This window comes from Tachyglossus aculeatus, chromosome X1, assembly GCF_015852505.1.
Source record: "Tachyglossus aculeatus isolate mTacAcu1 chromosome X1, mTacAcu1.pri, whole genome shotgun sequence".
Classification (NCBI taxonomy): domain Eukaryota; kingdom Metazoa; phylum Chordata; class Mammalia; order Monotremata; family Tachyglossidae; genus Tachyglossus; species Tachyglossus aculeatus.
Window position 1 is genome coordinate 10631675 of NC_052101.1, and position 22248 is coordinate 10653922.

The 22248-nt window shown below is 40.9% G+C and overlaps 1 protein-coding gene across 1 annotated transcript in view; it reads right to left on the minus strand.

Moving 5' to 3' along the window:
- CSMD1 (CUB and Sushi multiple domains 1) overlaps nucleotides 1-22248 on the minus strand; it is a 1252749-nt gene that overhangs the window by 316654 nt on the left and 913847 nt on the right. The window contains exons 14-17 of the mRNA XM_038771657.1: nucleotides 15036-15218; nucleotides 12475-12801; nucleotides 6582-6776; nucleotides 4491-4629 (exon numbers count right to left, since the gene is read on the minus strand). Of these exons, the coding sequence (XP_038627585.1) occupies nucleotides 4491-4629; nucleotides 6582-6776; nucleotides 12475-12801; nucleotides 15036-15218 (844 nt within the window). The remainder of the gene's footprint in view (nucleotides 1-4490; nucleotides 4630-6581; nucleotides 6777-12474; nucleotides 12802-15035; nucleotides 15219-22248) is intronic.

The window sequence follows — 22248 nt, forward strand, 5'->3', positions numbered from 1 at the left end:
CCTGAGCAAAAAATAAATCGTAGTTTTTATCTTACATTTATAATCCTACATTCCTGCTCTCTATAATGGAAATTGTGAATGCTGGGCTGGTGATCAAATATTATAGCCTTCCGGTGGTGACTCTTTCCAATCACATAGAAAAATCTGAATATATTTCAATGTTTGGGATCCCAACCCATAGAACACTACCAAAACTCATAAAGAGAATTAGAAGAGATTTGTGTGAAAACAAATTTACAGCTTTCAAGAGCTTCTCTTTTGTTACCCATTGAAAAAGTAATTTGAGATGTAATCTCTACATATCTCTTCCATAGAGAGATTCATAACAGTCTCTGGGAACCTAATGAATCTCTTGGAACAATATATAATAATAATAATGAAAGAATGTATTAAGTGCTTACTATGTGTAAAGCACTGTTCAAAGTGCTGGGGAGGTTAAACAGTGATCAGGTTGTCCCATGGGGTGGGGAGGGGGGCTCACAGTCTTAATCCCCATTTTACAGATGAGGTAACTGAGGCACAGAGAAATTAAGTAACTTGCCCAAAGTCACACAGCTGGCAATTGGTAGAGCCGGAATTTGAACCCATGACCTCTGACTCCAAAGCCCGTGCTCTTTCCACTGAGCCACGCTGCTTATAAGCTTTTGTAAATAGGGGAAAACACACAGTAATTAGAATTAAGAAAAAAAAAAAAAACAAGTTGGGACAAGTGAGATCAGTTTAGAGATTATTACAGGTACCTGAAAATTATGGCATAACTAATGGTGCCAAACTTGAAGATAAGAATATTATTTTGACTAAATTGCTTTAATTTGCTAAACAGCAGGGAGCCAGCCTTCTTTCTCTCTTCCAGAAATCATTATGGTTTATGAATGATGATAATTCTGAAATTCCCAAGAAACAAATCCCATGTACTACGTCGATTAGTAAGAACTCATTTACAAAAGAAAAAAAGAAAAGAAATAATAATCAGAATGAGCTACCCAAGTCAATGAATTCCTGGGTGCTAATGGAATAATATGCCATTAACTGTTGCTCATCCCTGTGGAAACCTGTCCAAGAGGGGAATCCACCTGAGGCAAGTTTACTCCAGTGAAAAAGGTTTTCCAGTTTTTCTTCACATTCCTAGATCTCTGATCCTTGTACAATTTTCCCTTTCAATGTCACTGAGCATCGGGTCATCACTGATTAAAAGGAGAAAGAAAAAAGACACCTGACAGAAAAGTCTCAGATCCTGTGCTCTATCACTTTGTCTTAAATATCAAAATTCTCCCCTGGGAGGGAAAAAAAAACTTTTTTTAAAATGTCCCTCCCACAGCAAAGACTTTAACTCTCCCCGAACTGTCCCTCATCATCATCATCATCATCAATCGTATTTATTGAGCGCTTACTATGTGCAGAGCACTGTACTAAGCGCTTGGGAAGTACAAATTGGCAACATATAGAGACAGTCCCTACCCAACAGTGGGCTCACAGTCTAAAAGGGGGAGACAGAGAACAATACCAAACATACTATTCAAATTAAGAATTGTGTTTCTGTTGAATTCTCAAATACACATAGGAGACGGGTCATTTTAAAATATCAGTCCTTACACTACCGCCATGATTTCAATCTGAAAGCCAGTAGATAAAGATTAAATATCAAGACAGTGTGGGTAAATCCCAAAGTCTTCCATTAGTTCTGATGCCAATGGCTTTGTTGTTGTGCCAGCACTGGCGGCTGGAAGACTGCCCAGCATTTGAAAATTAGGCCACTGGATCAGAGGAGAGTGGCATACAATACTTCTTTCCAATAAGCCATGTTCTAAGAACATCTTACAATACTACCCTGCCATTATACATCTTCTGTCTAGACTGTAGCTAATATATCAAAAATGTTAGCATCCCTTTAAGATGTCAGCAACACAAAGTCATTCCCTGAATACCTACTCAACACACATCTGTTCATCAAAAAAAAAGGGAGATGTATTTCCTGAAGCACTGTTGGATTAAACATGGAAACAATCAGTTTTTTCCCGGCTCTCAGAATAATCTGCCATTCAGTAAGTACCATATATGTGGGAAATGCAATTACTAAACTCACGGTTTCTGGTTTTGAGCTGCTGAATTACCCAGAAGAATTAGAAATGGATATTTCTTATATGAATAATAATGGTGTATAACAATGATAATGGTATTTGTTAAGCCTTACTATGTCTTATACATTATACTAAACACTGAGGTAGATATAATATAATCAGGTTGGACACAGTCCCTGTCCCATTTTATTTTTTAATGAAAAATTAAAATTAAACATTTGTATCAAAAATTTAGTGTTCAAAATATAAAAACTTGTCCATTGGTTGCAATTTGGCTCCACCACTTACATGCTGTGTGACCTTGGGTGAGTCATTTCACTTTTCTGAGCATCAGTTACCTCATCTGTAAAATGGGAATTAAGTGAGCCCTATGTGGGACAGGGACTGTGTCTAACCTGAATACCCTGTATCTACCCAACACTTAATGCAGTGCCTGGTACATAGTAAGTGCTTAACAAATATTATTATTATTATTATTATTATTATTATTATTATTACTATTATTATTATTACAGCCACATCTGTTAAACAGCACCAATCTAGATGATCATTAGAAAGGAAAAAAAATCATAGTGCAGCAATCTTAGGGAAGCAACGTGGTTCAGTGAAAAGAGCCTGGGCTTGGGAGTCAGCGGTCATGGATTCTAATCCCCCACATGTCTGCTGTGTGACCTTGGGCAAGTCACTTAACTTCTCTGAGCCTCAGTTACCTCATCTGTAAAATAGGGATAAAGACTGTGAGCCCCATGTAGGACAACACGATCGTCTTGTATCCCCCCCCGCCAGTGCTTAGAACAGTGCTTTGCACATAGTAGGCACTTAACAAATGCCATTATTATTATTATTATTACTATTACTAGGCTTATACTTTACTGCTTCATCGCCATCAACTCTGAAGGTCCAGCTATTCCAGGGGAAGGGAAACTCCCATCAGCTCTGGCTCTTCCAAACTCCAGCCGAGCTAGGGTATGGAAGAACAGGTCTCTGGGGCTCAAAGTTCCCTTCCAGGTTAGACTGCTAATAATAACAACAACGATGGCATCTGTTAAGCGCTTACTATGTGTTAAGCACTGTTCTAAGAGCTGGGAGAGATCCAAGCCAATTAAGGACTCAGCCTGTCCAGCTTAAGGCTCACAGTCTTGATCCCCATTTTACAGATGAAGGAACCGAGGCACAGAGAATTGAAGTGACTCGCCCCAATTCACACAGCAGACAAGGGGCGGGGGAGCCGGGATTAGAACCCAGGTCCTTCTGACTCCCAAGTCCGGGCTGTAGTCACTAGGACAGGCTGCTTTCCATGTTGCTACTGCAGGTGACCTTTACACATAAACTTCCTCAACACCACACAGCTTGCTAAAATAAGTTAGTTCAAGTGCCCACTCTTGTCTGCACAGCCTTTGGGTAGGGACTGTCTCTGTATGTTGCCAACTTGTACTTCCCAAGCGCTTAGTACAGTGCTCTGCACACAGTAAGCGCTCAATTAATACGATTGATTGATTGATTGATTGATGGGAAGAGGAACCTAACACCTTCGTCTGTTTGGCCAGAGAAGCAGTGCGGCTCAGTGAGCCCGTTGTTGGGTAGGTACCGTCTCTATATATTGCCAACTTGTACTTCCCAAGTGCTTAGTACAGTGCTCTGAACCCAGTAAGCGGTCAATAAATACGATTGAATGAATGAATGAATGAAAGAGTGCGGGCTTGGGAGTCAGAGGTCATGGGGTCTAATCCCAGCTCCGCCACTTATTAGCTGTGTGACTTTTGGCAAATCACTTAACTTCTCTGTGCCTCAGTTACCTCCTCTGGAAAATGGGGATTAAGACGGTGAGCCCCATGTGGGACAACCTGATTACCTTGTATCTCCTCCAGCATTTAGAACAGTGTGTGGCACATAGTAAGTGCTTAACAAATACTTATTATTATTATTATTATTATTATTATTATTATTATTATTATTATTATTACTATTATTATGGTCTTATGTGTCTTGCATGTGTTCACCTTGAGCTACTGGATACGCTGAGTGACACGGAGGTCCGTCCGGGAGACACTCATGAACTTGGGGACAAGACTTTCCAAAAGAACAGACTTTTAACGCAATGCATTGTCTAAAAGTTTATTTTTTGTTTGTATGTTTTACGGAACCGGGTATAGGAAGCCGAAATTAGACCTTGAACTCTGGAACGACTTTGTCAATGCACCTTGCCGGTCAACTCATCTAAGATCCATCCAATGAAAGGGCAAGAACTACACCCAAGGGGGAAAATTACCACAGGCATCTTGCGTTATAAACAACTATTATCATTTCTGACTAGAAAGGTTAAAGGCCCAAAAGGGAAAGAAATAGCCCTCGTAACCAAATAGAGATTTTTAAACTTATTTTACTTTCACAGCAGGAGGAAATGTTTCTCACCTATCAAAAGTGATCTTGATAGAGTGCCCTGGTCTTGCTTCAATAACCCATTCACAGTTTAAAGAGTCTTTATAATATCCTGGCCATCCAGGTGGCAATATGACTCCACTTGAAGCTGTCAAATGTCCACCACATGGTGCTAAGGAATGACATATAGGGCAAAAAGTAAGGTTAAATCAATAAACAAATAAAAATACACCAAGTAACGAAAGTACTAAAGCATAAGCTGTAATTTTCTTGTTATGTTTCAGTTTTACGGATTGCGGAAAGCCATGAAACTATTCACTGAGGAGTAGGAGACAAGTTATTTAATGGCTTCCTCTCTAGGTAAACCAGGCGGAAATTATCGTTCAACAGATACAGCTTGATTTATTAACATCGGACTTTCTTCCATATACGAGGGAAGGCTATTCATATCTCATAAACGATGGTGGGTAAATGTTTGAAAGCAAAACAAAACAGCCTTTAATCACTTTTCACCAAAAATAAAACCAGACTAAGGCACTGATGCATAGCTGTCATCAGAACAGGGGATGGTGAAGTATTGCAGAGGAATGATATTTCTAGCAAAACAAATCCAGTGTTTGACATGATTAATTAGACAAAAACAACTGCTTTCATCTCAGGCTTTGGCCTTAGATTTCTCTTCGTGTACAGTTTATTCACCTGTGCGCTTCACGGTCGGTGCACATGAAATAGGAAAGACATACTGATTGGTCTGCACCAGTGGTAGTCACCCGCTTCAAAAAAAAATCAAACATTTTCATAGAAAAATATCATTCGGGGGTAACTGATTTTGAGTTGGAAAGATCCTTTTTTTTATTGTGCAGTCCAACTCCGCACATTCCGAACATTCAAATCAATTCAATCATATTTATTGAGTGCTTACTGTGGGCAGAGCACTGTACTAAGCGCTTGGGAAGCACAATTCATCAACAGAGACAATCCCTGCCCACAACAGGCTCACAGTCTAGAAGGGGGGAGACAGACATCAGAACAAGTAAACAGGCATCAGTAGCATCATTATAAATAGAACTAGATATATAGACACATCATTAAAAGAAATAAATATAATTGTAATTATTAATATGTACATCTATACACAAGTGCTGTGGGGCAGGGAAGGCGTAGAGAAAAGGGAGCGAGTTGGGGCGATGGGGAGGAGAGGGGGAGCAGAGGAACATCACAGATACCACACACAGTCACAGGGTAGTTAAATTAGTTCATGTTGAAAAAAGGCCATAGTCCTCATTCATTCAATCGTATTTATCGAGCGCTTACTGTGTGCAGAGCACTGTAGTAAGCGATTGGGAAGTACAAGTTAGGATTCATGGTAGGAGCAGTAGTCATAGTAGTAGTAATCACATTTATTGAATTTCCACTGGGTGCAATGTACTGTGCTAAGCACTTAGGAAATCAAGCATTAGTAAATCCCATATTCCCTATTTACAAGGTGCTTACATACTATTCATTCGTTCATTCATTCAATTGCATTTATTGAACGCTTACTGTGTGCAAAGCACTGTACTAAGCGCTTGGGAGAGTACAGTACAGCAATAAATGGGATACATTTTCTGCTCACAACGAGCTAGTGGGCGATGCAGAGACTTAGTGTTTACAAGCGGAGTAATCAAAATAAATAATTGAATGAATGCGATTTTTCGGGAGAACCATGCTTAGACATTCCTTGGGAGTTAAGGATTGGTGATGAGAGACAGTCAAGGAAGAGATACGTCACACCAAGGATTTGTGGATTCCTTTGAGATTCTACTGAATTTACGCATTTATTTCCAAGGTGAGAGATAGAACAATGACCAATATGGAGGCCTTCCTTTTCTCCTTTTCGAGCTGATAATCCAGTGGAAGTATCTATCGTTTAATCAAACTAAGATGATGTTAGAATGTCAGAAAGAGTAAGAATTTCTCCAAGTACTCGGATGTTGTTGCTGGTGATGTGTGTGAAAACTATGTTCTTCAGAAACCAGAAACACATTAAGTACAGAGCGAGGGCTAAGGACTTATTTCATATAAATAATAAAAATCAAGGCAATCAAAAAGGGTTTAGTTCTGTTGAAGAGAGTGAAGACTTACCTTCACAACGTGGAACAGTTGAGCTCCAGACCACATTTCCATCCTGCATTATGCAAGTTATTGACTCTGAACCTTGAGTCTTGACAAAACCATCATCACAGTGGAAAGAAACCGAACTTCCCAAGAGGAACCTGTCGCCAAATCGCCTTCCGTTTACTGGGATCCCAGGGTCGTGGCATTCATTCTGACCAAATGCTGTAGGGGAAAGCAAAAGAGTGGATGGACTCTTTCTCTCATATTTCAGTTCTTTCCATTTGTAAAGGAAATCTTGAGGCTGCTGAGCAATTGAATTAAAAATTGAAGAAAATCCCCTCAGATACACTCATTCATTCATTCAATCGTATTTATTGAGTGCTTACTGTGTGCAGAACACTGTACTATGCACTTGGGAAATACAAGTCGGCAACATATATAGACGGTCCCTACCCTACAATGGGCTCACAGTCTAGAAGGGGGAGACAGACAACAAAACAAAACATGTAGACAGGTGTCAAAATCATCAGAACAAATAGAATTAGATAATCTGTGTCCAACCTGATGAGCTTGTATCTACCCCAGTACTTAGTACAGTACCGGCACATAGTAAGTGCTTAACAAAAACCATTAAAAAAAAAAAAGGGTGGGGGTGGATGGGATCCAGAAAGGATACCTTGGGTGAAAGTAAATTTCCTCATGATCTAAATGCTTAGCAGTTTGACCTGAAAACCAAAGGGGCAAGGCCCCCGGGTACTTCCCTGAAGCAATCCTGGAGAAGTGCCAATAATAATAATAATAATAATGATGGCATTTTTACTATGTACCAAGCACTGATCTAAGCGCTGGGGAGTCTATAAGGTGATCAGGTTATCCCACGGGGGGCTCACGGTCTTCATCCCCATTTTCCAGATGAGGTAACTGAGGCCCAGAGGAGTGAAGTGATTTACCCAAAGTCACACAGCTGGCAAGTGGCGGAGCTGGAATTTGAACCCATGGCTTCTGACTCTAAAGCTCCGGCTCTTTCCACTGAGCCACGCTGCTTCTCAAAGTGCCCTGCCCTTGCTCGCCTTCTCGGCTGAGGCCTCCTCAGTCCCCAGCCCGGCCAGGAACAATGGCCACCCTCCAGACTCCCACGAACCCAGCAGGCTCCCAGGGAAAGGCCAAGGCAGGGACCTCACCGCCCCTCCTGCCCCCCCAAGAAGAGACACTGAGCCAGGGTTCAATCCTGCCCCTCCCCTGCTCAGCGTCTCCTACCTGGGCACCCCTTGGCCTGCAGGAAATCCTTAAAGATTCCCACCCTTCTAGAGCCTGCTTTTCCTGAACTCAAGCCCAGAGCCTCATTCCGTTCCTGGGAAGTGATGGAGTGGCAGAAGGGAAGAAGCTAGACTCGGGCTGCTGGGGCTGCTGGATGGAAATGGTCTTGTTGGAGGCTTGGAGGGGGGTGGCCACCACCTCTTGGTCCTGCCCTGGGCCCAGAAGGGCAGTGAAGCTCGGGGTGAATGGCCGGGACGCCCCAGACTGTGGTCAGGGGAATATTCTGAGCCTGAGGGCTAGCTGGGCCTGGTTAAGATTTGGAACAAGGAGGCAACCGGATCCCTCCCTCCGACAGAAGGAGCATGGCTCAATGGAAAGAGCATAGGCTTTGGAGTCAGACAGCATGGGTTCAAATCTAGGCTCCACCATTTGTCAGCTGTGTGACTCTGGACAAGTCATTTAACTTCTCAGTGCCTCAGTTACCTCATCTATAAAATGGGGATGAAGACTGTGAGCCCCCCATGGGACAACTTCATCACTTTGTCACCTCCCCAGCGCTTTGAACAGTGCTTTGCACATAGTAAGCGCTTAATAAATGCCATCATCATCATCATTTAACTTCTCTGTGCCTCAGTTACCTCATCTATGAAATGGCGATGAAGACTGTGAGCCCCCCGTGGGACAACCTGATCACTTTGTCACCTCCCCAGCACTTAGAACAGTGCTTGGCACAAAGTAAGTGCTTAAAAATGCCATCATCATCATCATCATCATCATCATCAAACTTCTCTTTGCCTCAGTTACCTCATCTATAAAATGGGGATGAAGACTGTGAGCCCCCTATGGGACAACCTGATCACTTTGTCGCCTCCCCAGTGCTTAGAACAGTGCTTTGCACATAGTAAGCGCTTAATAAATGCCATCATTAAATCCCACTTGTGTAGCCCGCAGGACTTCGGCTCGCCTTTCCCTGACAGCAGGCGGTCGGAAGGTACGGCTATCGGGTCTGTGACATGCTAGGGAGAGACCTGCCCACCCAGACCCAGAGGCCCTGGAATCCCAATGATCCTACCAGGGCCAGGGACCAGAGTCCCGGTGCCCGGGACGTGCTACTGAACACCATCCCCGTCTGGCCCGGGGGGATTGCCCCCATCCCTCGGCCCCCCTGTCATTTGTCATTTGTATTTATTTTACTTGTACATATCTATTCTATTTATTTTACTTTGTTAATATGTTTTGTTTTGTTGTCTTTCTCCCCCTTCTAGACTGTAAGCCTGCTGTTGGGTAGGGACCGTCTCTATGTGTTGCCAACTTGTACTTCCCAAGCTCTTAGTACAGTGCTCTGCACACGGTAAGCGCTCAATAAATACGATTGAATGAATGGTGTTGAAGTACTTGAAGACCCGGAAATCACTGTGCAGGGCATGGTCCACCAACTTCCAACAGACTGACTAGCAAAGAAATGGTCCTAGCCCTCTCGGTGTTATTGTGCCTCACTGAGTGTTTAATTTACTAATATGGCTTAGTTGGTAGGACCAGAGAGTCCATTGTTCTTAAAGACTGTTGCCTAGCAACAAAGACCTCTCCTTTGGATTAACAAGTATCCTCAACACAAGATTAGCACTTCGCCATTTTCACGACGCTCTAGAGGCCCTTTAGGAAAATGTTCTCATCTAAAGAAAAATTCTCTCCTAGGGAATAAGGATAATACCCATCAGGGCTTCTAGAATTTTACAGTTCTCAAGAAGACTAGTGAAGATTTAGACAGTCCAGAAGGCTTTCAAGGTTATCTCTGCGGAAACAAGACCGCAACTGTATACTGGGTTTATCAAAACCTGCCAGTCTCACCTCCACAACATCGCCAAGATCCGCCCTTTCCTCTCCATCCAAACCGCTACCTTGCTGGTTCAATCTCTCATCCTATCCCGACTTGATTACTGCATCGGCCTCCTCTGATCTCCCATCCTCCTGTCTCTCCCCGCTTCAGTCTATACTTCACTCTCCTGCCTGGATTATCTCTGTACAGAAACACTCTGGGCATGTCACTCTTCTCCTCAAGGATCTCCAGAAGTTGCCTATCAACCTTCAAATCATTCAAAAACTCCTCACTCTCAGCTTCAAAGCTCTCCATCCCCTCATCTCCTCCTACCTCACCTCCCTTCTCTCCTTCTCCAGCCCAGCCCGCACCCTCCGCTCCTCTGCCACCGCTAACCTCCTCACTGGGCCTCGTTCTCGCTTGTCCCACCATCGACCCCCGGCCCATGTCCTCCCCCAGTCCTGGAATGCCCTCCCTCCACACAGCCACCAAACTAGCTCTCTTCCTCCCTTCAAAGCCCTACTGAGAGCTCACCTCCTCCAGGAGGCCTTCCCTGACTGAGCCCCCCCTTTTTTCCTCTCCTCCTCCTTCTCCCCTCCCTCCCTCTGCTCTACCCTCTTCCCCTCCCCAAGGCACTTGTATATATTTGTACATATTTATTACTATATTTTTTATTTGTACATATTCACTATATTTATTTTATTAATGATAAGTATATAACTATAATTCTATTTATTCTCATGGTATTGAAACGTACTTTTTTTTTGTCTGTCTCCCCCCTCCTAGACTGTGAGCCCACTGTTGGGTAGAGACCGTCTCTATATGCTGCCAACTTGTACTTCCCAAGTGCTTAGTATAGTGCTCTGCACACAGTAAACACTCAATAAATACGATTGAATGAATGAATGAATGCTCTGCACACACTAAGCGCTCAATAAATACGAATTAATGAATGAATGAATCTTATCAAATGCTAGATTGCCCTTTGCTCAACTTTAGAGTAGAAACCATGTGGCTTTCCTAGAAAAGCAGCGTGGCTCAATGGAAAGAGCCCGGGCTTGGGAGTCAGAGGTCATGGGTTCAAATCCTGGCTCCGCCAATTGTCCACTGTGTGACTTTGGGCAAGTCATTTAGCTTCTTTGTGGCTCAGTTACCTCATCTGTAAAATGGGCATGTGAGCCCTACGTGGGACAATCTGATCACCTTGTATCCTCCTCCCTGTGCTTAGAACAGTGTGTTGCACATAGTAAGCGCTTAATAAATGTCATCATCATCATCAACAGTGCTTTGCACATAGCAAGTGCTTGACAAATGCCATCATCATTATTATTATTTCCTGAAGGTTTCCCAGCTGCTTGCCCAGAAGAGATTACTCACATTCTGTTTCAAACCACTCTACAGAAGACACATATTTCTATCTTTAACACTGAGATTTACAGTTGTTTTATGCTTAATCTTTCCTTTTTTTTGTGGTATTTGTGTAGTGCTTACTGTGCACCAGGTGCTACAAAATAATCAGGTGGGACACAGTCCCTGTCCTACATAGGGCTCACAGTTTTAATCTCTATTTTACAGATGAGGTAACTTAGGTACAGTGAAGAGAAGTGACCCATCCAAGGTCACACAGCAGACGAGTGGAGGAGCTGGAATTAGAACCCATGATTTTCTGGCTCACGGGCCCATGTCATTGTAACTCATTTTCCCTACACATTTCTATGTTTTGCTTTGATTTATTCGAACGCCAAATAGTTATTGCTTGAAACAAAGAGTTTTCTCAATAAAACGCTTTGAAACATATGAGTGTTTCTGTTCATTTTAACGATATTCATAACAACATCCAAGTGTACCAAGATAATACTGAACAAAATACCAGTCATCATCGCTGCGCTCTGGCATTGACTGAACTGAAACTGACAGGCTTTCCTAGAATACGGTGTGATGCAACAAAATATTTCTATCAGGATAGGTGTGGTCTCTGGGAAGAGATAAACTCTTCATACTTATTAGACAAATGTACTCAAGGCACTATATCGACAAGAAATAAATCAGTTCCTGAATAGGAAAAATGCATATGAGGCATTTACAGACGTATGTGTATTTAAGGTGAGCATCATGAGAAGCAGTGTGGCTCAGTAGAAAGAGCAGGGATTTGGGAGTCAGAGGTCATGGGTTCAAATCCCGGCTCCACCAATTGTCAGCTGTGTGACTGTGGGCAAGTCACTTCACTTCTCCGTGCCTCAGTTACCTCATCTGTAAAATAGGGATTAAGACTGTGAGCCCCACGTGGAACAACCCGATCACCTTGTATCCCCCCGGCGCTTAGAACAGTGCTTTGCGCATAGTAAGCACTTAACAAATGCCATCATTATTATTATTATTATTATTATCATCCTCATCACCATGATAGTAGCATTTGTAAAGGGCTTCCTATCATCAATCGTATTTATTGAGCGCTTACTATGTGCAGAGAACTGTACTAAGCACTTGATGTGTCAAACACTGGAATAGATACAATCAGATCTGACTCTGATCTGTCCCCCAAAGGTTTCAGAGAGTGAGGGGTGTTGGAGCAGGTATTTAATCACCATTTTACAGATGAGGAAATTAGAAACAGGGAATTTAGGTGATTTGACCAAGGTTACGTATCAGACAAGGGACAGAGTAAGGATTGCAACCCACATCTCCTGGCTGCCAATATGGTGTTCGATGTTGCCCATTCCTTCTTTGAGTAAGAATCTGTTTGTTGTGAAACTTCACTTCTGTCATCGGGCTCTCTGAAACTTCCTGCTCACCGGAAAGGAAGAACTTTGGAAATATTTGGAAACAAATACAGAATGTAGTACTTACTTGTATAAGTAATATTGAAGCCTCTGCCAGTGGTCGAATGGTCTGACTGAAATTCCAGGCGGACTATGTGGCTACTGCTAGCCAACTGGGGAGGAACTTCGTTGCCAGAAAAAGTACCAAGAGCTGGTAAATCGGAAATCCCGTCGTCTTTGATCGTGAGGTAATCGAACTGAGGCTCTACGTCAAAGTCATTGAAAATGAGATGAATCCTGCTTCCGGGCTCGGAGATAATCAACCAAACACAGTTCATGTTGTTGCCGTATTCTTCAGGGTAGTTTGGGGAAAGAATAATCCCTGATGGAGTTGTAAAGTTGAAGAAACATGAAACTGTGAAGACATATAACAAAAGATTCTCAAAATGGCAGTTGGATACCCTCGAATTGTTTTATTCATGCATTTATTCATTCATTCAATTATTCCTTCATTCGATCAAATTTCTTAAGTGCTTACTGTGTGCAAAACACTCTACCAAGCACTTGGGAGGGTATGATACAGCAACAAATAGACTGCCCACAGTGCGCTCATGGTCTAAAGGGGAGACAGACATTAATACAAATAAATTACAGATTTGTACATAAGTGCTGTGGGGCAGGGAAGGGGGATAAATAAAGGGAGGAAGTTAGGTTGATGCAGGAGGGAGTGGAGGAAGAGGAAAGGATGGCTTAGTCAAAGCCTTTTTGGAATTAAATAGAGAAATGTTGAAAGGTTGATAAACTGCAGAGATATTCTGATTACATTCAGATTCTCAAATTGGTTACCACAAGCCTAGCACTTCTATTTTTCATACAAAGTGGTAATGTAATAATAATGATGATAATAATAATAATAACACCATTTATTAAGCACTTACTATGTACAAAGCACTGTTCTAAGTGCTGGGGAGGTTACAAGGTGAACAGGTTGTGCCTCGTGGGGCTCACAGTCTTAATCCCCATTTTACAGGTGGGGGAACTGAGGTCCAGAGAAGTGAAGTGACTTGCCCAAAGTCACACAGCTGACAATTGGCGGAGCCTGGATTTGAACCCATGAACTCTGACTCCAAAGCCCGTGCTCTTTCCACTGAGCCATGCTGTGGCACAAAAATTCATCCAGTATCAAAAATATCAGCATCTGCAGATGATTTTACAATTTAGAGCATAAACTTTTCTATCGAATGATGGCAATATCAAGGAAACTCAGTTTATCCACTAGATTGTTCCAAAGTAAATTCACTTGAAAATTACCCTTGTATGCTACAGATAAACAATGACATGTAATCTGGAATGTGTACGGTTCAGTCTTTTGATTGCAACACACATTACTATGTAACATTCCTAAAGCCATGTTTTCTTTGGTTGTTGGGAAGTTTTCTTTTACAATTCTAAAGTAACTTCAAAGTCCCAAAGCCTGAATTTGAATTCTATCCATTTCTCTGTCCAGTTGGTCTGACTGAACATGCTTGATACTGGAAACTGTCGTATTGCTTAAACTAACTGAGAAATATTAAATCTAGGTCTAGGTTTGGAGTCTAGTATCATTCTCCACATTATCATTATCTTTTCATAAGCATTACTAAAATGATTCTGAACATATTAAAACTAGTGGAAAATCAATTAAAGCTTGAACCAATACATATAATAATAATAATAATAATTATGGTATTTGTTAAGCACTTACTATGTGCCAAGCACTGTTCTAAGCTCTGAGGTAGATGCTAGGTAATCACATTGTCCCTCGTGGGGCTCACAGTCTTACTCCCCATTTTACAGATGAGGTAACTGAGGCACAGAGAAGTTAAGTGACTTGCCAAGGTCACACAGCAAAATGGTGGAGCCGGGAATAGAACCTACGACCTCTGTCTCCCAAGCCCATGCTCTTTCCACTAAGCCACGCCACTGCTCGTATATATATATAGCATACATGGCATATTTAGGATATAGCTATACATTTTTGATTGTTTTAAACATGTCTATTTAAGTGATTTTTAAATATATAAAAATCAACCACAGGCCCACAGCACTGATGCTCATTCATTCATTCAATTTTATTTATTGAGCGTTTACTGTGTCCAGAGCACTATGCTAAGCGCTTGGGAGAGCCAACTTGTACTTCCCAAATGCTTAGTACAGTGCTCTGCACACAGTAAGCACTCAATAAATATGATTGAAGGAATGAGAGTACACTCTAACAATAAATGGACACATCCCCTGCCCATTCATTCATTCAATTGTATTTATTGAGCACTTATGTGTGCGCAGCACTGCACTAAGCGCTTGGCCACAATGAGCTTACAGTCTAGAGGGATGAACAATGTATATGCAGAAAAAATATGTGTACAATTTTAAAATAAATATGTAAATCCTAAAATATATGTAATTATATTTTTTAAAATCATTTTTGACTAGGAATAGCAAGTAGAAAACGGATATTTGAAACTGACCCTACACAACACTCACAGGAAATGAACTATTAGGTTATCACAAAAACAAAGTCAACTTCTTCCAAAATGTTTTCCTGCAGGGAAGCTGAGAAATAGCACGAGGTCAAACATGAGAAGAGAAAAATAAATCAAAAGATCTTACAAACACAGCTGGGTTTGTTGCCAGACCACTGGTTATTTTGTTGACATGTGATGACTCTCTCTCCCACCAGCTCAAACGCCGCCTGACATTCAAAGGTAAGGGTGTCTCCATGTAGAAAACTGCTGCCGCTCCTTTTCCCGTAGGAAGGAATGCCTGGATCTCCACAACCTCCCTTTTCAATCTCTGGAAAGGAAAGGCACACACACACACACAAAAAAAAGGTTCAAATAAAATGCCTGATGGGATACAGGGATTCTATCAAAATACCTCAGCAAGTAATAATAATAATAATAATAATAATAATAATAATAATAATATATAATATATAATATTATATAATAATAATAATATTATTATTATTACCTCCTTCCCCTCCCCACAGCACCTGTATATATGTATATATGTTTGTACATATTTATTACTCTATTTATTTATTTATTTATTTATTTTACTTGTACATATCTATTCTATTTATTTTATTTTGTTAGTATGTTTGGGTTTTTTTTCTCTGCCTCCCCCTTTTAGACTGTGAGCCCAATGCTGGGTAGGGACTGTCTCTATATGTTGCCAATTTGTACTTCCCAAGCGCTTAGTACAGTGCTCTGCACATAGTAAGCGCTCAATAAATATGATTGATTGATTGATTGATTGATTAATAATAATAACAACAACAACAACAATAATAATAATAATAATAATAATAATAATAGTAATAATAATAATAATAATAATGATAATATTTGGTATCCTCCCCATTCCCCCCCTCCTTACCTCCTTCCCCTCCCCACAGCACCTGTATATATGTACAGATCTATAATTCTGATTATATTCAATCGTATTTATTTAGCGCTTACTGTGTGTAGAGCACTGTACTAAGCGCTTGGGAAGTACCAGTTGGCAACATATAGAGACGGCCCCTACCCAACAGTGGGCTCACAGTCTAGAAGGGGGAGACAGAGAACAAAACATATTAACAAAATAAAATAAAATAAATATGTACAAATAAAATAAAGACAGTAATAAATCTGTACAAACATATATACATATATACAGGTGCTGTGGGGAGGCGAAGGAGGTAAGGCGGGGGGATCTATTCTATTTATTTTATTTTGTTATTATGTATGGTTTTGTTCTCTGTCTCCCCCTTCTAGACTGTGAGCCCACTGTTGGGTACGGACCGTCTCTATATGTTGCCAATTTGTACTTCCCAAGCGCTTAGTACAGTGCTCTGCACACAGTAAGTGCTCAATAAATACGATTGATTGATTGATTGATGGGGAGGATATTGATGCCTGTTTACTTGTTTTGATATCTGTCTCCCCCCCCTTCTAGACTGTAAGCCTGGTGTGGGCAGGGTTGCCTCTTTTTATTGCTGAACTCTACTTTCCAAGTGCTTAGTTCAGTGTTCAGCACACAGTATGCGCTCAATAAATATGATTGAATGAATGAATGCCCATGTGCTCCCTTTGGCCTGGAACTCTACCTGGCTTTGTAAATGAAAGAGCACCATTCTCCCAATCCTTCAGAGTCTTCTTAAAATCCTTGCTCCAGAAAGAGATCGCCCTCATTTCCCCTAGTCATTCATTCATTCGTATTTATTGAGCGCTTACTGTGTGCAGAGCACTGTACTAAATGCTTGGAAAGTACAGTTTGGCTACAGATAGAGACAATCCCTACCCAACAACGGGCCCAGGTTCTGCACTTGGTTCTGTGCAGTTTAAGAACTTGATATTCTGCACACAGTAAGCGCTCAATAAATACGATTGAATGAATATTCTAGACTGTGAGCCCACTGTTGGGTAGGGACCGTCTCTATATGTTTCCAGCTTGTACTTCCCAAGCGCTTAGTACAGTGCTCTGCACACAGTAAGCGCCCAATAATACAATTGAATGAATGAATGAATGAATGAATATTCAACCTCACGCACAGTCCCACGGCACTTATGTTCATTCATTTATTTACTCTTTGTTTACTCTATTTATTTTATTTGTACATATTTATTCTATTTATTTTATTTTGTTAATATGTTTTGTTTTGTTGTCTGTCTCCCCCTACTAGACTGTGAGCCCGCTGTTGGGTAGGGACCGTCTCTATATGTTGCCAACTTGGACTTCCCAAGCACTCAGCAGAGTGCTCTGCACACAGTAAGTGCTCAATAAATACGAGATTGAATGAATGAATGAATTCAACTGCATTTATTGAGTGCTTACTGTGTGCAGAGCACTGTACTAAGTGTATGGGAGAGTATGCTACACCAATAAATGGATACATTCCCTGCCCACAATGAGCTTACAGTCTAGAGGGATGAGAAAATTCCCCACTATATAGTCCAAGCCCCTCATGGGCATGGAGTGTTTCATGGCTCAATGGAAAGAGCCCGGGCTTTGGAGTCGGAGGTCATGGGTTCAAATTTTGGCTCTGCCACTTGTCAGCTGTGTGACTTTGGGCAAATCACTTAACTTCTCTATGCCTCAGTTACCTCATCTGTAAAATGGGGATTAAGACTGTGAGCCCCCTTGAGACAACCTGATCACTTTTTAACCTCCCCAGTGCTTAGAACAGTGCTTTGCACATACTAACTGCTTAATAAATGTCATAATTATTATTATTATTATTGTTGTTGTTATTGTTATTATTATCATCAACTCTATTGTATTGGACTCTCCCATACACTTAATTCAGTGCTCTAAACAACACAGTAAGTGCTAAATAAATACATTTGAATGAAAAATGAATGAATGGTCCACAATGTAGACAAATTGCTTGTGTACAACATCCATTTAGTTTTGGGGAGCAATACAGTAAGAAGTTTTTGACATGAAGATGAAAGGATTTTTTTAATCACCATTTACCCTATATGATAATTAATTAAGTATACTTGAAGCCTACATATCTTGGTAATGTTCTTCTCATAAAAGAAGCACACTCAATGGAATTTCTATCTTGTCTCCTATATATACCCTTTATTTTTTTTTTATTTTCAATGGAACTTTTAAGTGCTTACTATGTGTCAAGCACTGTTCTAAGAGCTGGGGGAGATGTAAGTTAATCAGGATGGATACAGTCCTTGTCCCACACAGGTAAGTAGGACGGAGATCAGGTATCTTCTCCTCGTTCTGCAGTTGAGGAAACTGAAGTACAGAGAAGTTAAGTGACTTGCCCAAAGTCACATAGCAGGCAAGTGGTGGAGCTTGGATTTGAACTCAGGTCCTCTGTCTCCCAGGACCATCCTCCCCCTTCTAGACTGTGAGCCCGTTGTTGGGTAGGGACCATCTCTATATGTTGCCATCTTGTACTTCCCAAGTGCTTAGGACAGTGCTCTGCACACAGTAAGCGCTCAATAAATACGATTGAATGAATGAATGAATGAATGAATGAATGCTTTGTCCACTAGGCTGTGCTTCTTCCCAAATGCTGCATTTATATTTGCTTGGGATAATAATGATGGTATTGGTTAAGCGCTTACTATGTGCAAAGCACTGTTCTAAGCACTGATAATAATAATTATGGTATTTGGTAAGCACCTACTGTGTGCCAAGCATTCATTCATTCAATCGTATTTATTGAGTGCTTACTGTGTGCAGAGCACTGTACTAAGCGCTTGGGAAGTACAAGTTGGCAACATATAGAGATGGTCCCTACCCAACAACGGGCTCCCAGTCTAGAAGGCACTGTTCTAAGTGCTGGGGTAGAAACAAGGTTATCAAGTTGCCCCACGTGGGGCTCACAGTCTCCAGCCCCATTTTACAGATGAGGGAACTGAGGCACAGAGAAGTTAAGTGACTTGCCTAAGGTCACACAGCAGACAAGTGACAGAGCCGGGATTAGAATCCACGACTTCTGGCTCCCAAGCCCGGGTTCTTGCCACTAAGCCACACTGCTTGAATGAAATCTTAACATATTATGCCATGCTGTGCATTGTTTTAACAATTTCCATAATATATTCAGCAGCACATAAGGATTAAAAGATAAAAATAATAATTTTACCCTTTGTTCAATCTCAATTAGTACTAAAATACCTACACAGCAGTCTTAAATCCTTTTCAAATGATCCTATTAATTTACTGTTACAGAGTATCTCAAACTCTAAATAATTATATTCTCAATTATTTTAATTAAAAGTGATAGCTAGCTAGTGAACTGAATTATCGCTGGAACATATTCTAACACATGGCAGGAAAAGGTAGAATTTTCGGCATGCATTTTGTCACATAAGGGAAAATGGGCTTAAATTAAAGCAGGAGAGATTCAGTGGACCCTAACAAATAACTTCTAGTTAGTTTCTCCTCGCTGCTAAGGCTGGTATCAAATCCACTTCCATACCCAAACTTCTGGTGTTTTGCATAATCAATCAATCAATCAATCAATCAATCAATCGTATTTATTGAGCGCTTACTGTTTGCAGAGCACTGTACTAAGCGCTTGGGAAGTACAAGTTGGCAACAAATAGAGAAAGTCCCTACCCAACAGTGGGCTCACAGTCTAAAAGGTGGGCTCACAGTCTAAAAGTAAATGGGGCTCTAAAGACCGTGAGCCCCACATGGGACCAGGACAGTGGACCCATGGGAACAGTGCTTTGCACATAACAAGCACTTAATAAATCCCATAATAATAATTATTATTATCCTAATTTGCTTGTATCCACCCCAGCGCTTAGCAGAGTGCCTGGCACTTAGTAAGAAATGCTTAAGAAATATCATTATTGTCATCATTATCACCATTACTTCCATGCATATCCATAATTTATTTTAATATCTGTCTCCCCTCTAGACTGTAAACTCCTTGTGAGCAGGGAGCCTGTCTACCAATTCTATTGTATTGTACTCTCCCAAGTGTTTAGTACAGTGCTCTGCACAAAGTAAGTGCTCAACAAATATAATTGATACAATTGACCCATAGTTATATTTACCATACAACATAAACTTTTAACTTTTAACTTTAAATTCATTCATTCATTCATTCATTCAATCATATTTATTGAGTGCTTAATGTGTGTAGAGCACTGTACTGAGCACTTGGGAAGTACAAGTTGGGAACATATAAAGGCGGTCCCTATTCAACAGGCACTACTAAGCACTAAAGTGGATTCAAGCTAATCAGATTGGACACAATCCCTATCCCACATAGGGTTCCCAGTCTTAACAGCGTGGCTCAGTGGAAAGAGCGCGGGCTTTGGAGTCAGAGGTCATGGGTTCAAATCCCTGCTCCGCCAATTGTCAGCTGTGTGACTTTGGGCAAGTCACTTCACTTCTCTGTGCCTCAGTTACCTCATCTGTAAAATGGGGATTAAGACCGAGAGCCCCCCGTAGGGGACAACCTGATCACCTTGTAACCTCCCCAGCGCTTAGAACTGTGCTTTGCACATAGTAAGCGCTTAATAAATGCCATTATTATTATTAACCCCCATTTTACAGATGAGGTAACTGAGGCACAGCGAAAGTGAAGTGACTTGTCAAAGGTAGCACAGCAGACAAGTGGCAGAGCCGGAATTAGAACCCATGACCTTCTGATTCCCAGACCCGTGCTCTAACCACTAGGCCATGTAACTCATCTGCTGTGTGTCCTTGGGCAAGCCACTCTCTGTGCCTCAGTTTCCTCATCTGTTAAATGGGGGTTTGGACTGTGAGCCCTGTGTGGGACTGGGTCTGTTGTTCAATCTTATTAGCTTGAATCTACTGCTTAGTAGTGCCTGGTAAGCATTTAACAAATGTCATAAAAGAAAGAAAAAGAGAGAGGAAAGGGCTAGGATTTGTGGCCTTCTTTTCTTCATGAGGTTGCCTATCAATAGGCAGGAAATATGATAGTACAAATCGTTACACTGACTCCAAGCCTATAAATCAACATTATTGTCCTTAAGACTTGCTTCAATGCAAAAGAATGAACAATAAGGCAAGATCAAATGCTACAAGAGGGAATTTCGATGCCCTCCACTGCGAAGCTCATTCGTTTGGCTGGACATATTTGTTTTTCATCCCGTTCACTCCAAGTTTAAGAAATCATACATATTTGTGGATCATTTTTCAGGCACTGTCCGTCTGAGCTGGCTTTAATGATATTATTCTGAACCATGTTAAGCTATTAAATTTTAATTTATAAAAAAAATTTGAGAAAAAATGGAAGTAGTCACAGTCTAGGTTTCAGTTTTATAAATGTGATTATGTTTTCGTAAATTGTGCAAAATGTGAAGTGTTCTACATTTCTATACTGGTCATTCTAAACTGGGAGCTCAAACATGGACTTTCTATGATATTTTGTCATCATTTTCCTCCTCTGAATTTAAATAGTACATTGCACATCGAAAGGGTTTTCTATTCATTTTAAGTGTATGTAAATACTCTAACACGACTCCAATCATGGAATATTCTTCTTATAATTCACTCTGTGTACTGGCAGATGCTTTATGGATCAAAATGGTCCGTGATACTTCGAGGCACACTTACTAAAAATAATAAATCACATCACTAAGAGAAAAGCACTATCTGACAAATCTCTCCTATAGAATGCAACATGTGTATAATGTGATCAGACCTTCAATTTAAAAAAGCTCAGCGTGCACAGAACACATAATTCTGATTTGTTGGAGCATCAAATGAAGATTTATATGACCCTAGTGTCATTGGGGTTTTTTCTTTCTTTGCAAAATAATGACTTTTGTTTAATTCCAGAAGCTGTTATCACAATGACACTTACAAAAGAAGCATTCCATTATTCCCCTCAGTGTCCTTAACAAATTTGATCGAGTTGGCAAATATTCAGAGTATGATATTTAAATCTCCTAAGGAATAATGCTTTTTTGTGAATTTGCTATCTAATCTAGGGGGTTTTACAGAGGATACTCCATCATATCACCGCCCTCCTTCCCCTCCCCACAGCACCTGCATTTATGTATATATGTTCGTACTCTATTTATTTATTTATTTAATTTGTACATATTTATTCTATTTATTTTATTTTGTTAATATGTTTTGTTGTCTGTCTCCCCCTTCTAGACGGTAAGCCCGCTGATTGGTAGGGATCATCTCTATATCAATCAATCATATTTATTGAGCGCTTACTGTGTGCAGAGCACTGTACTAAGCGCTTGGGAAGTACAAGTTGGCAACATATCGAGACAGTTCCTACCCAACAGTGGGCTTGTACTTCCCAAGCGCTTAGTACAGTGCTCTGCACACAGTAAGCGCTCAATAAATACGAGTGAATGAATGAAAGAAG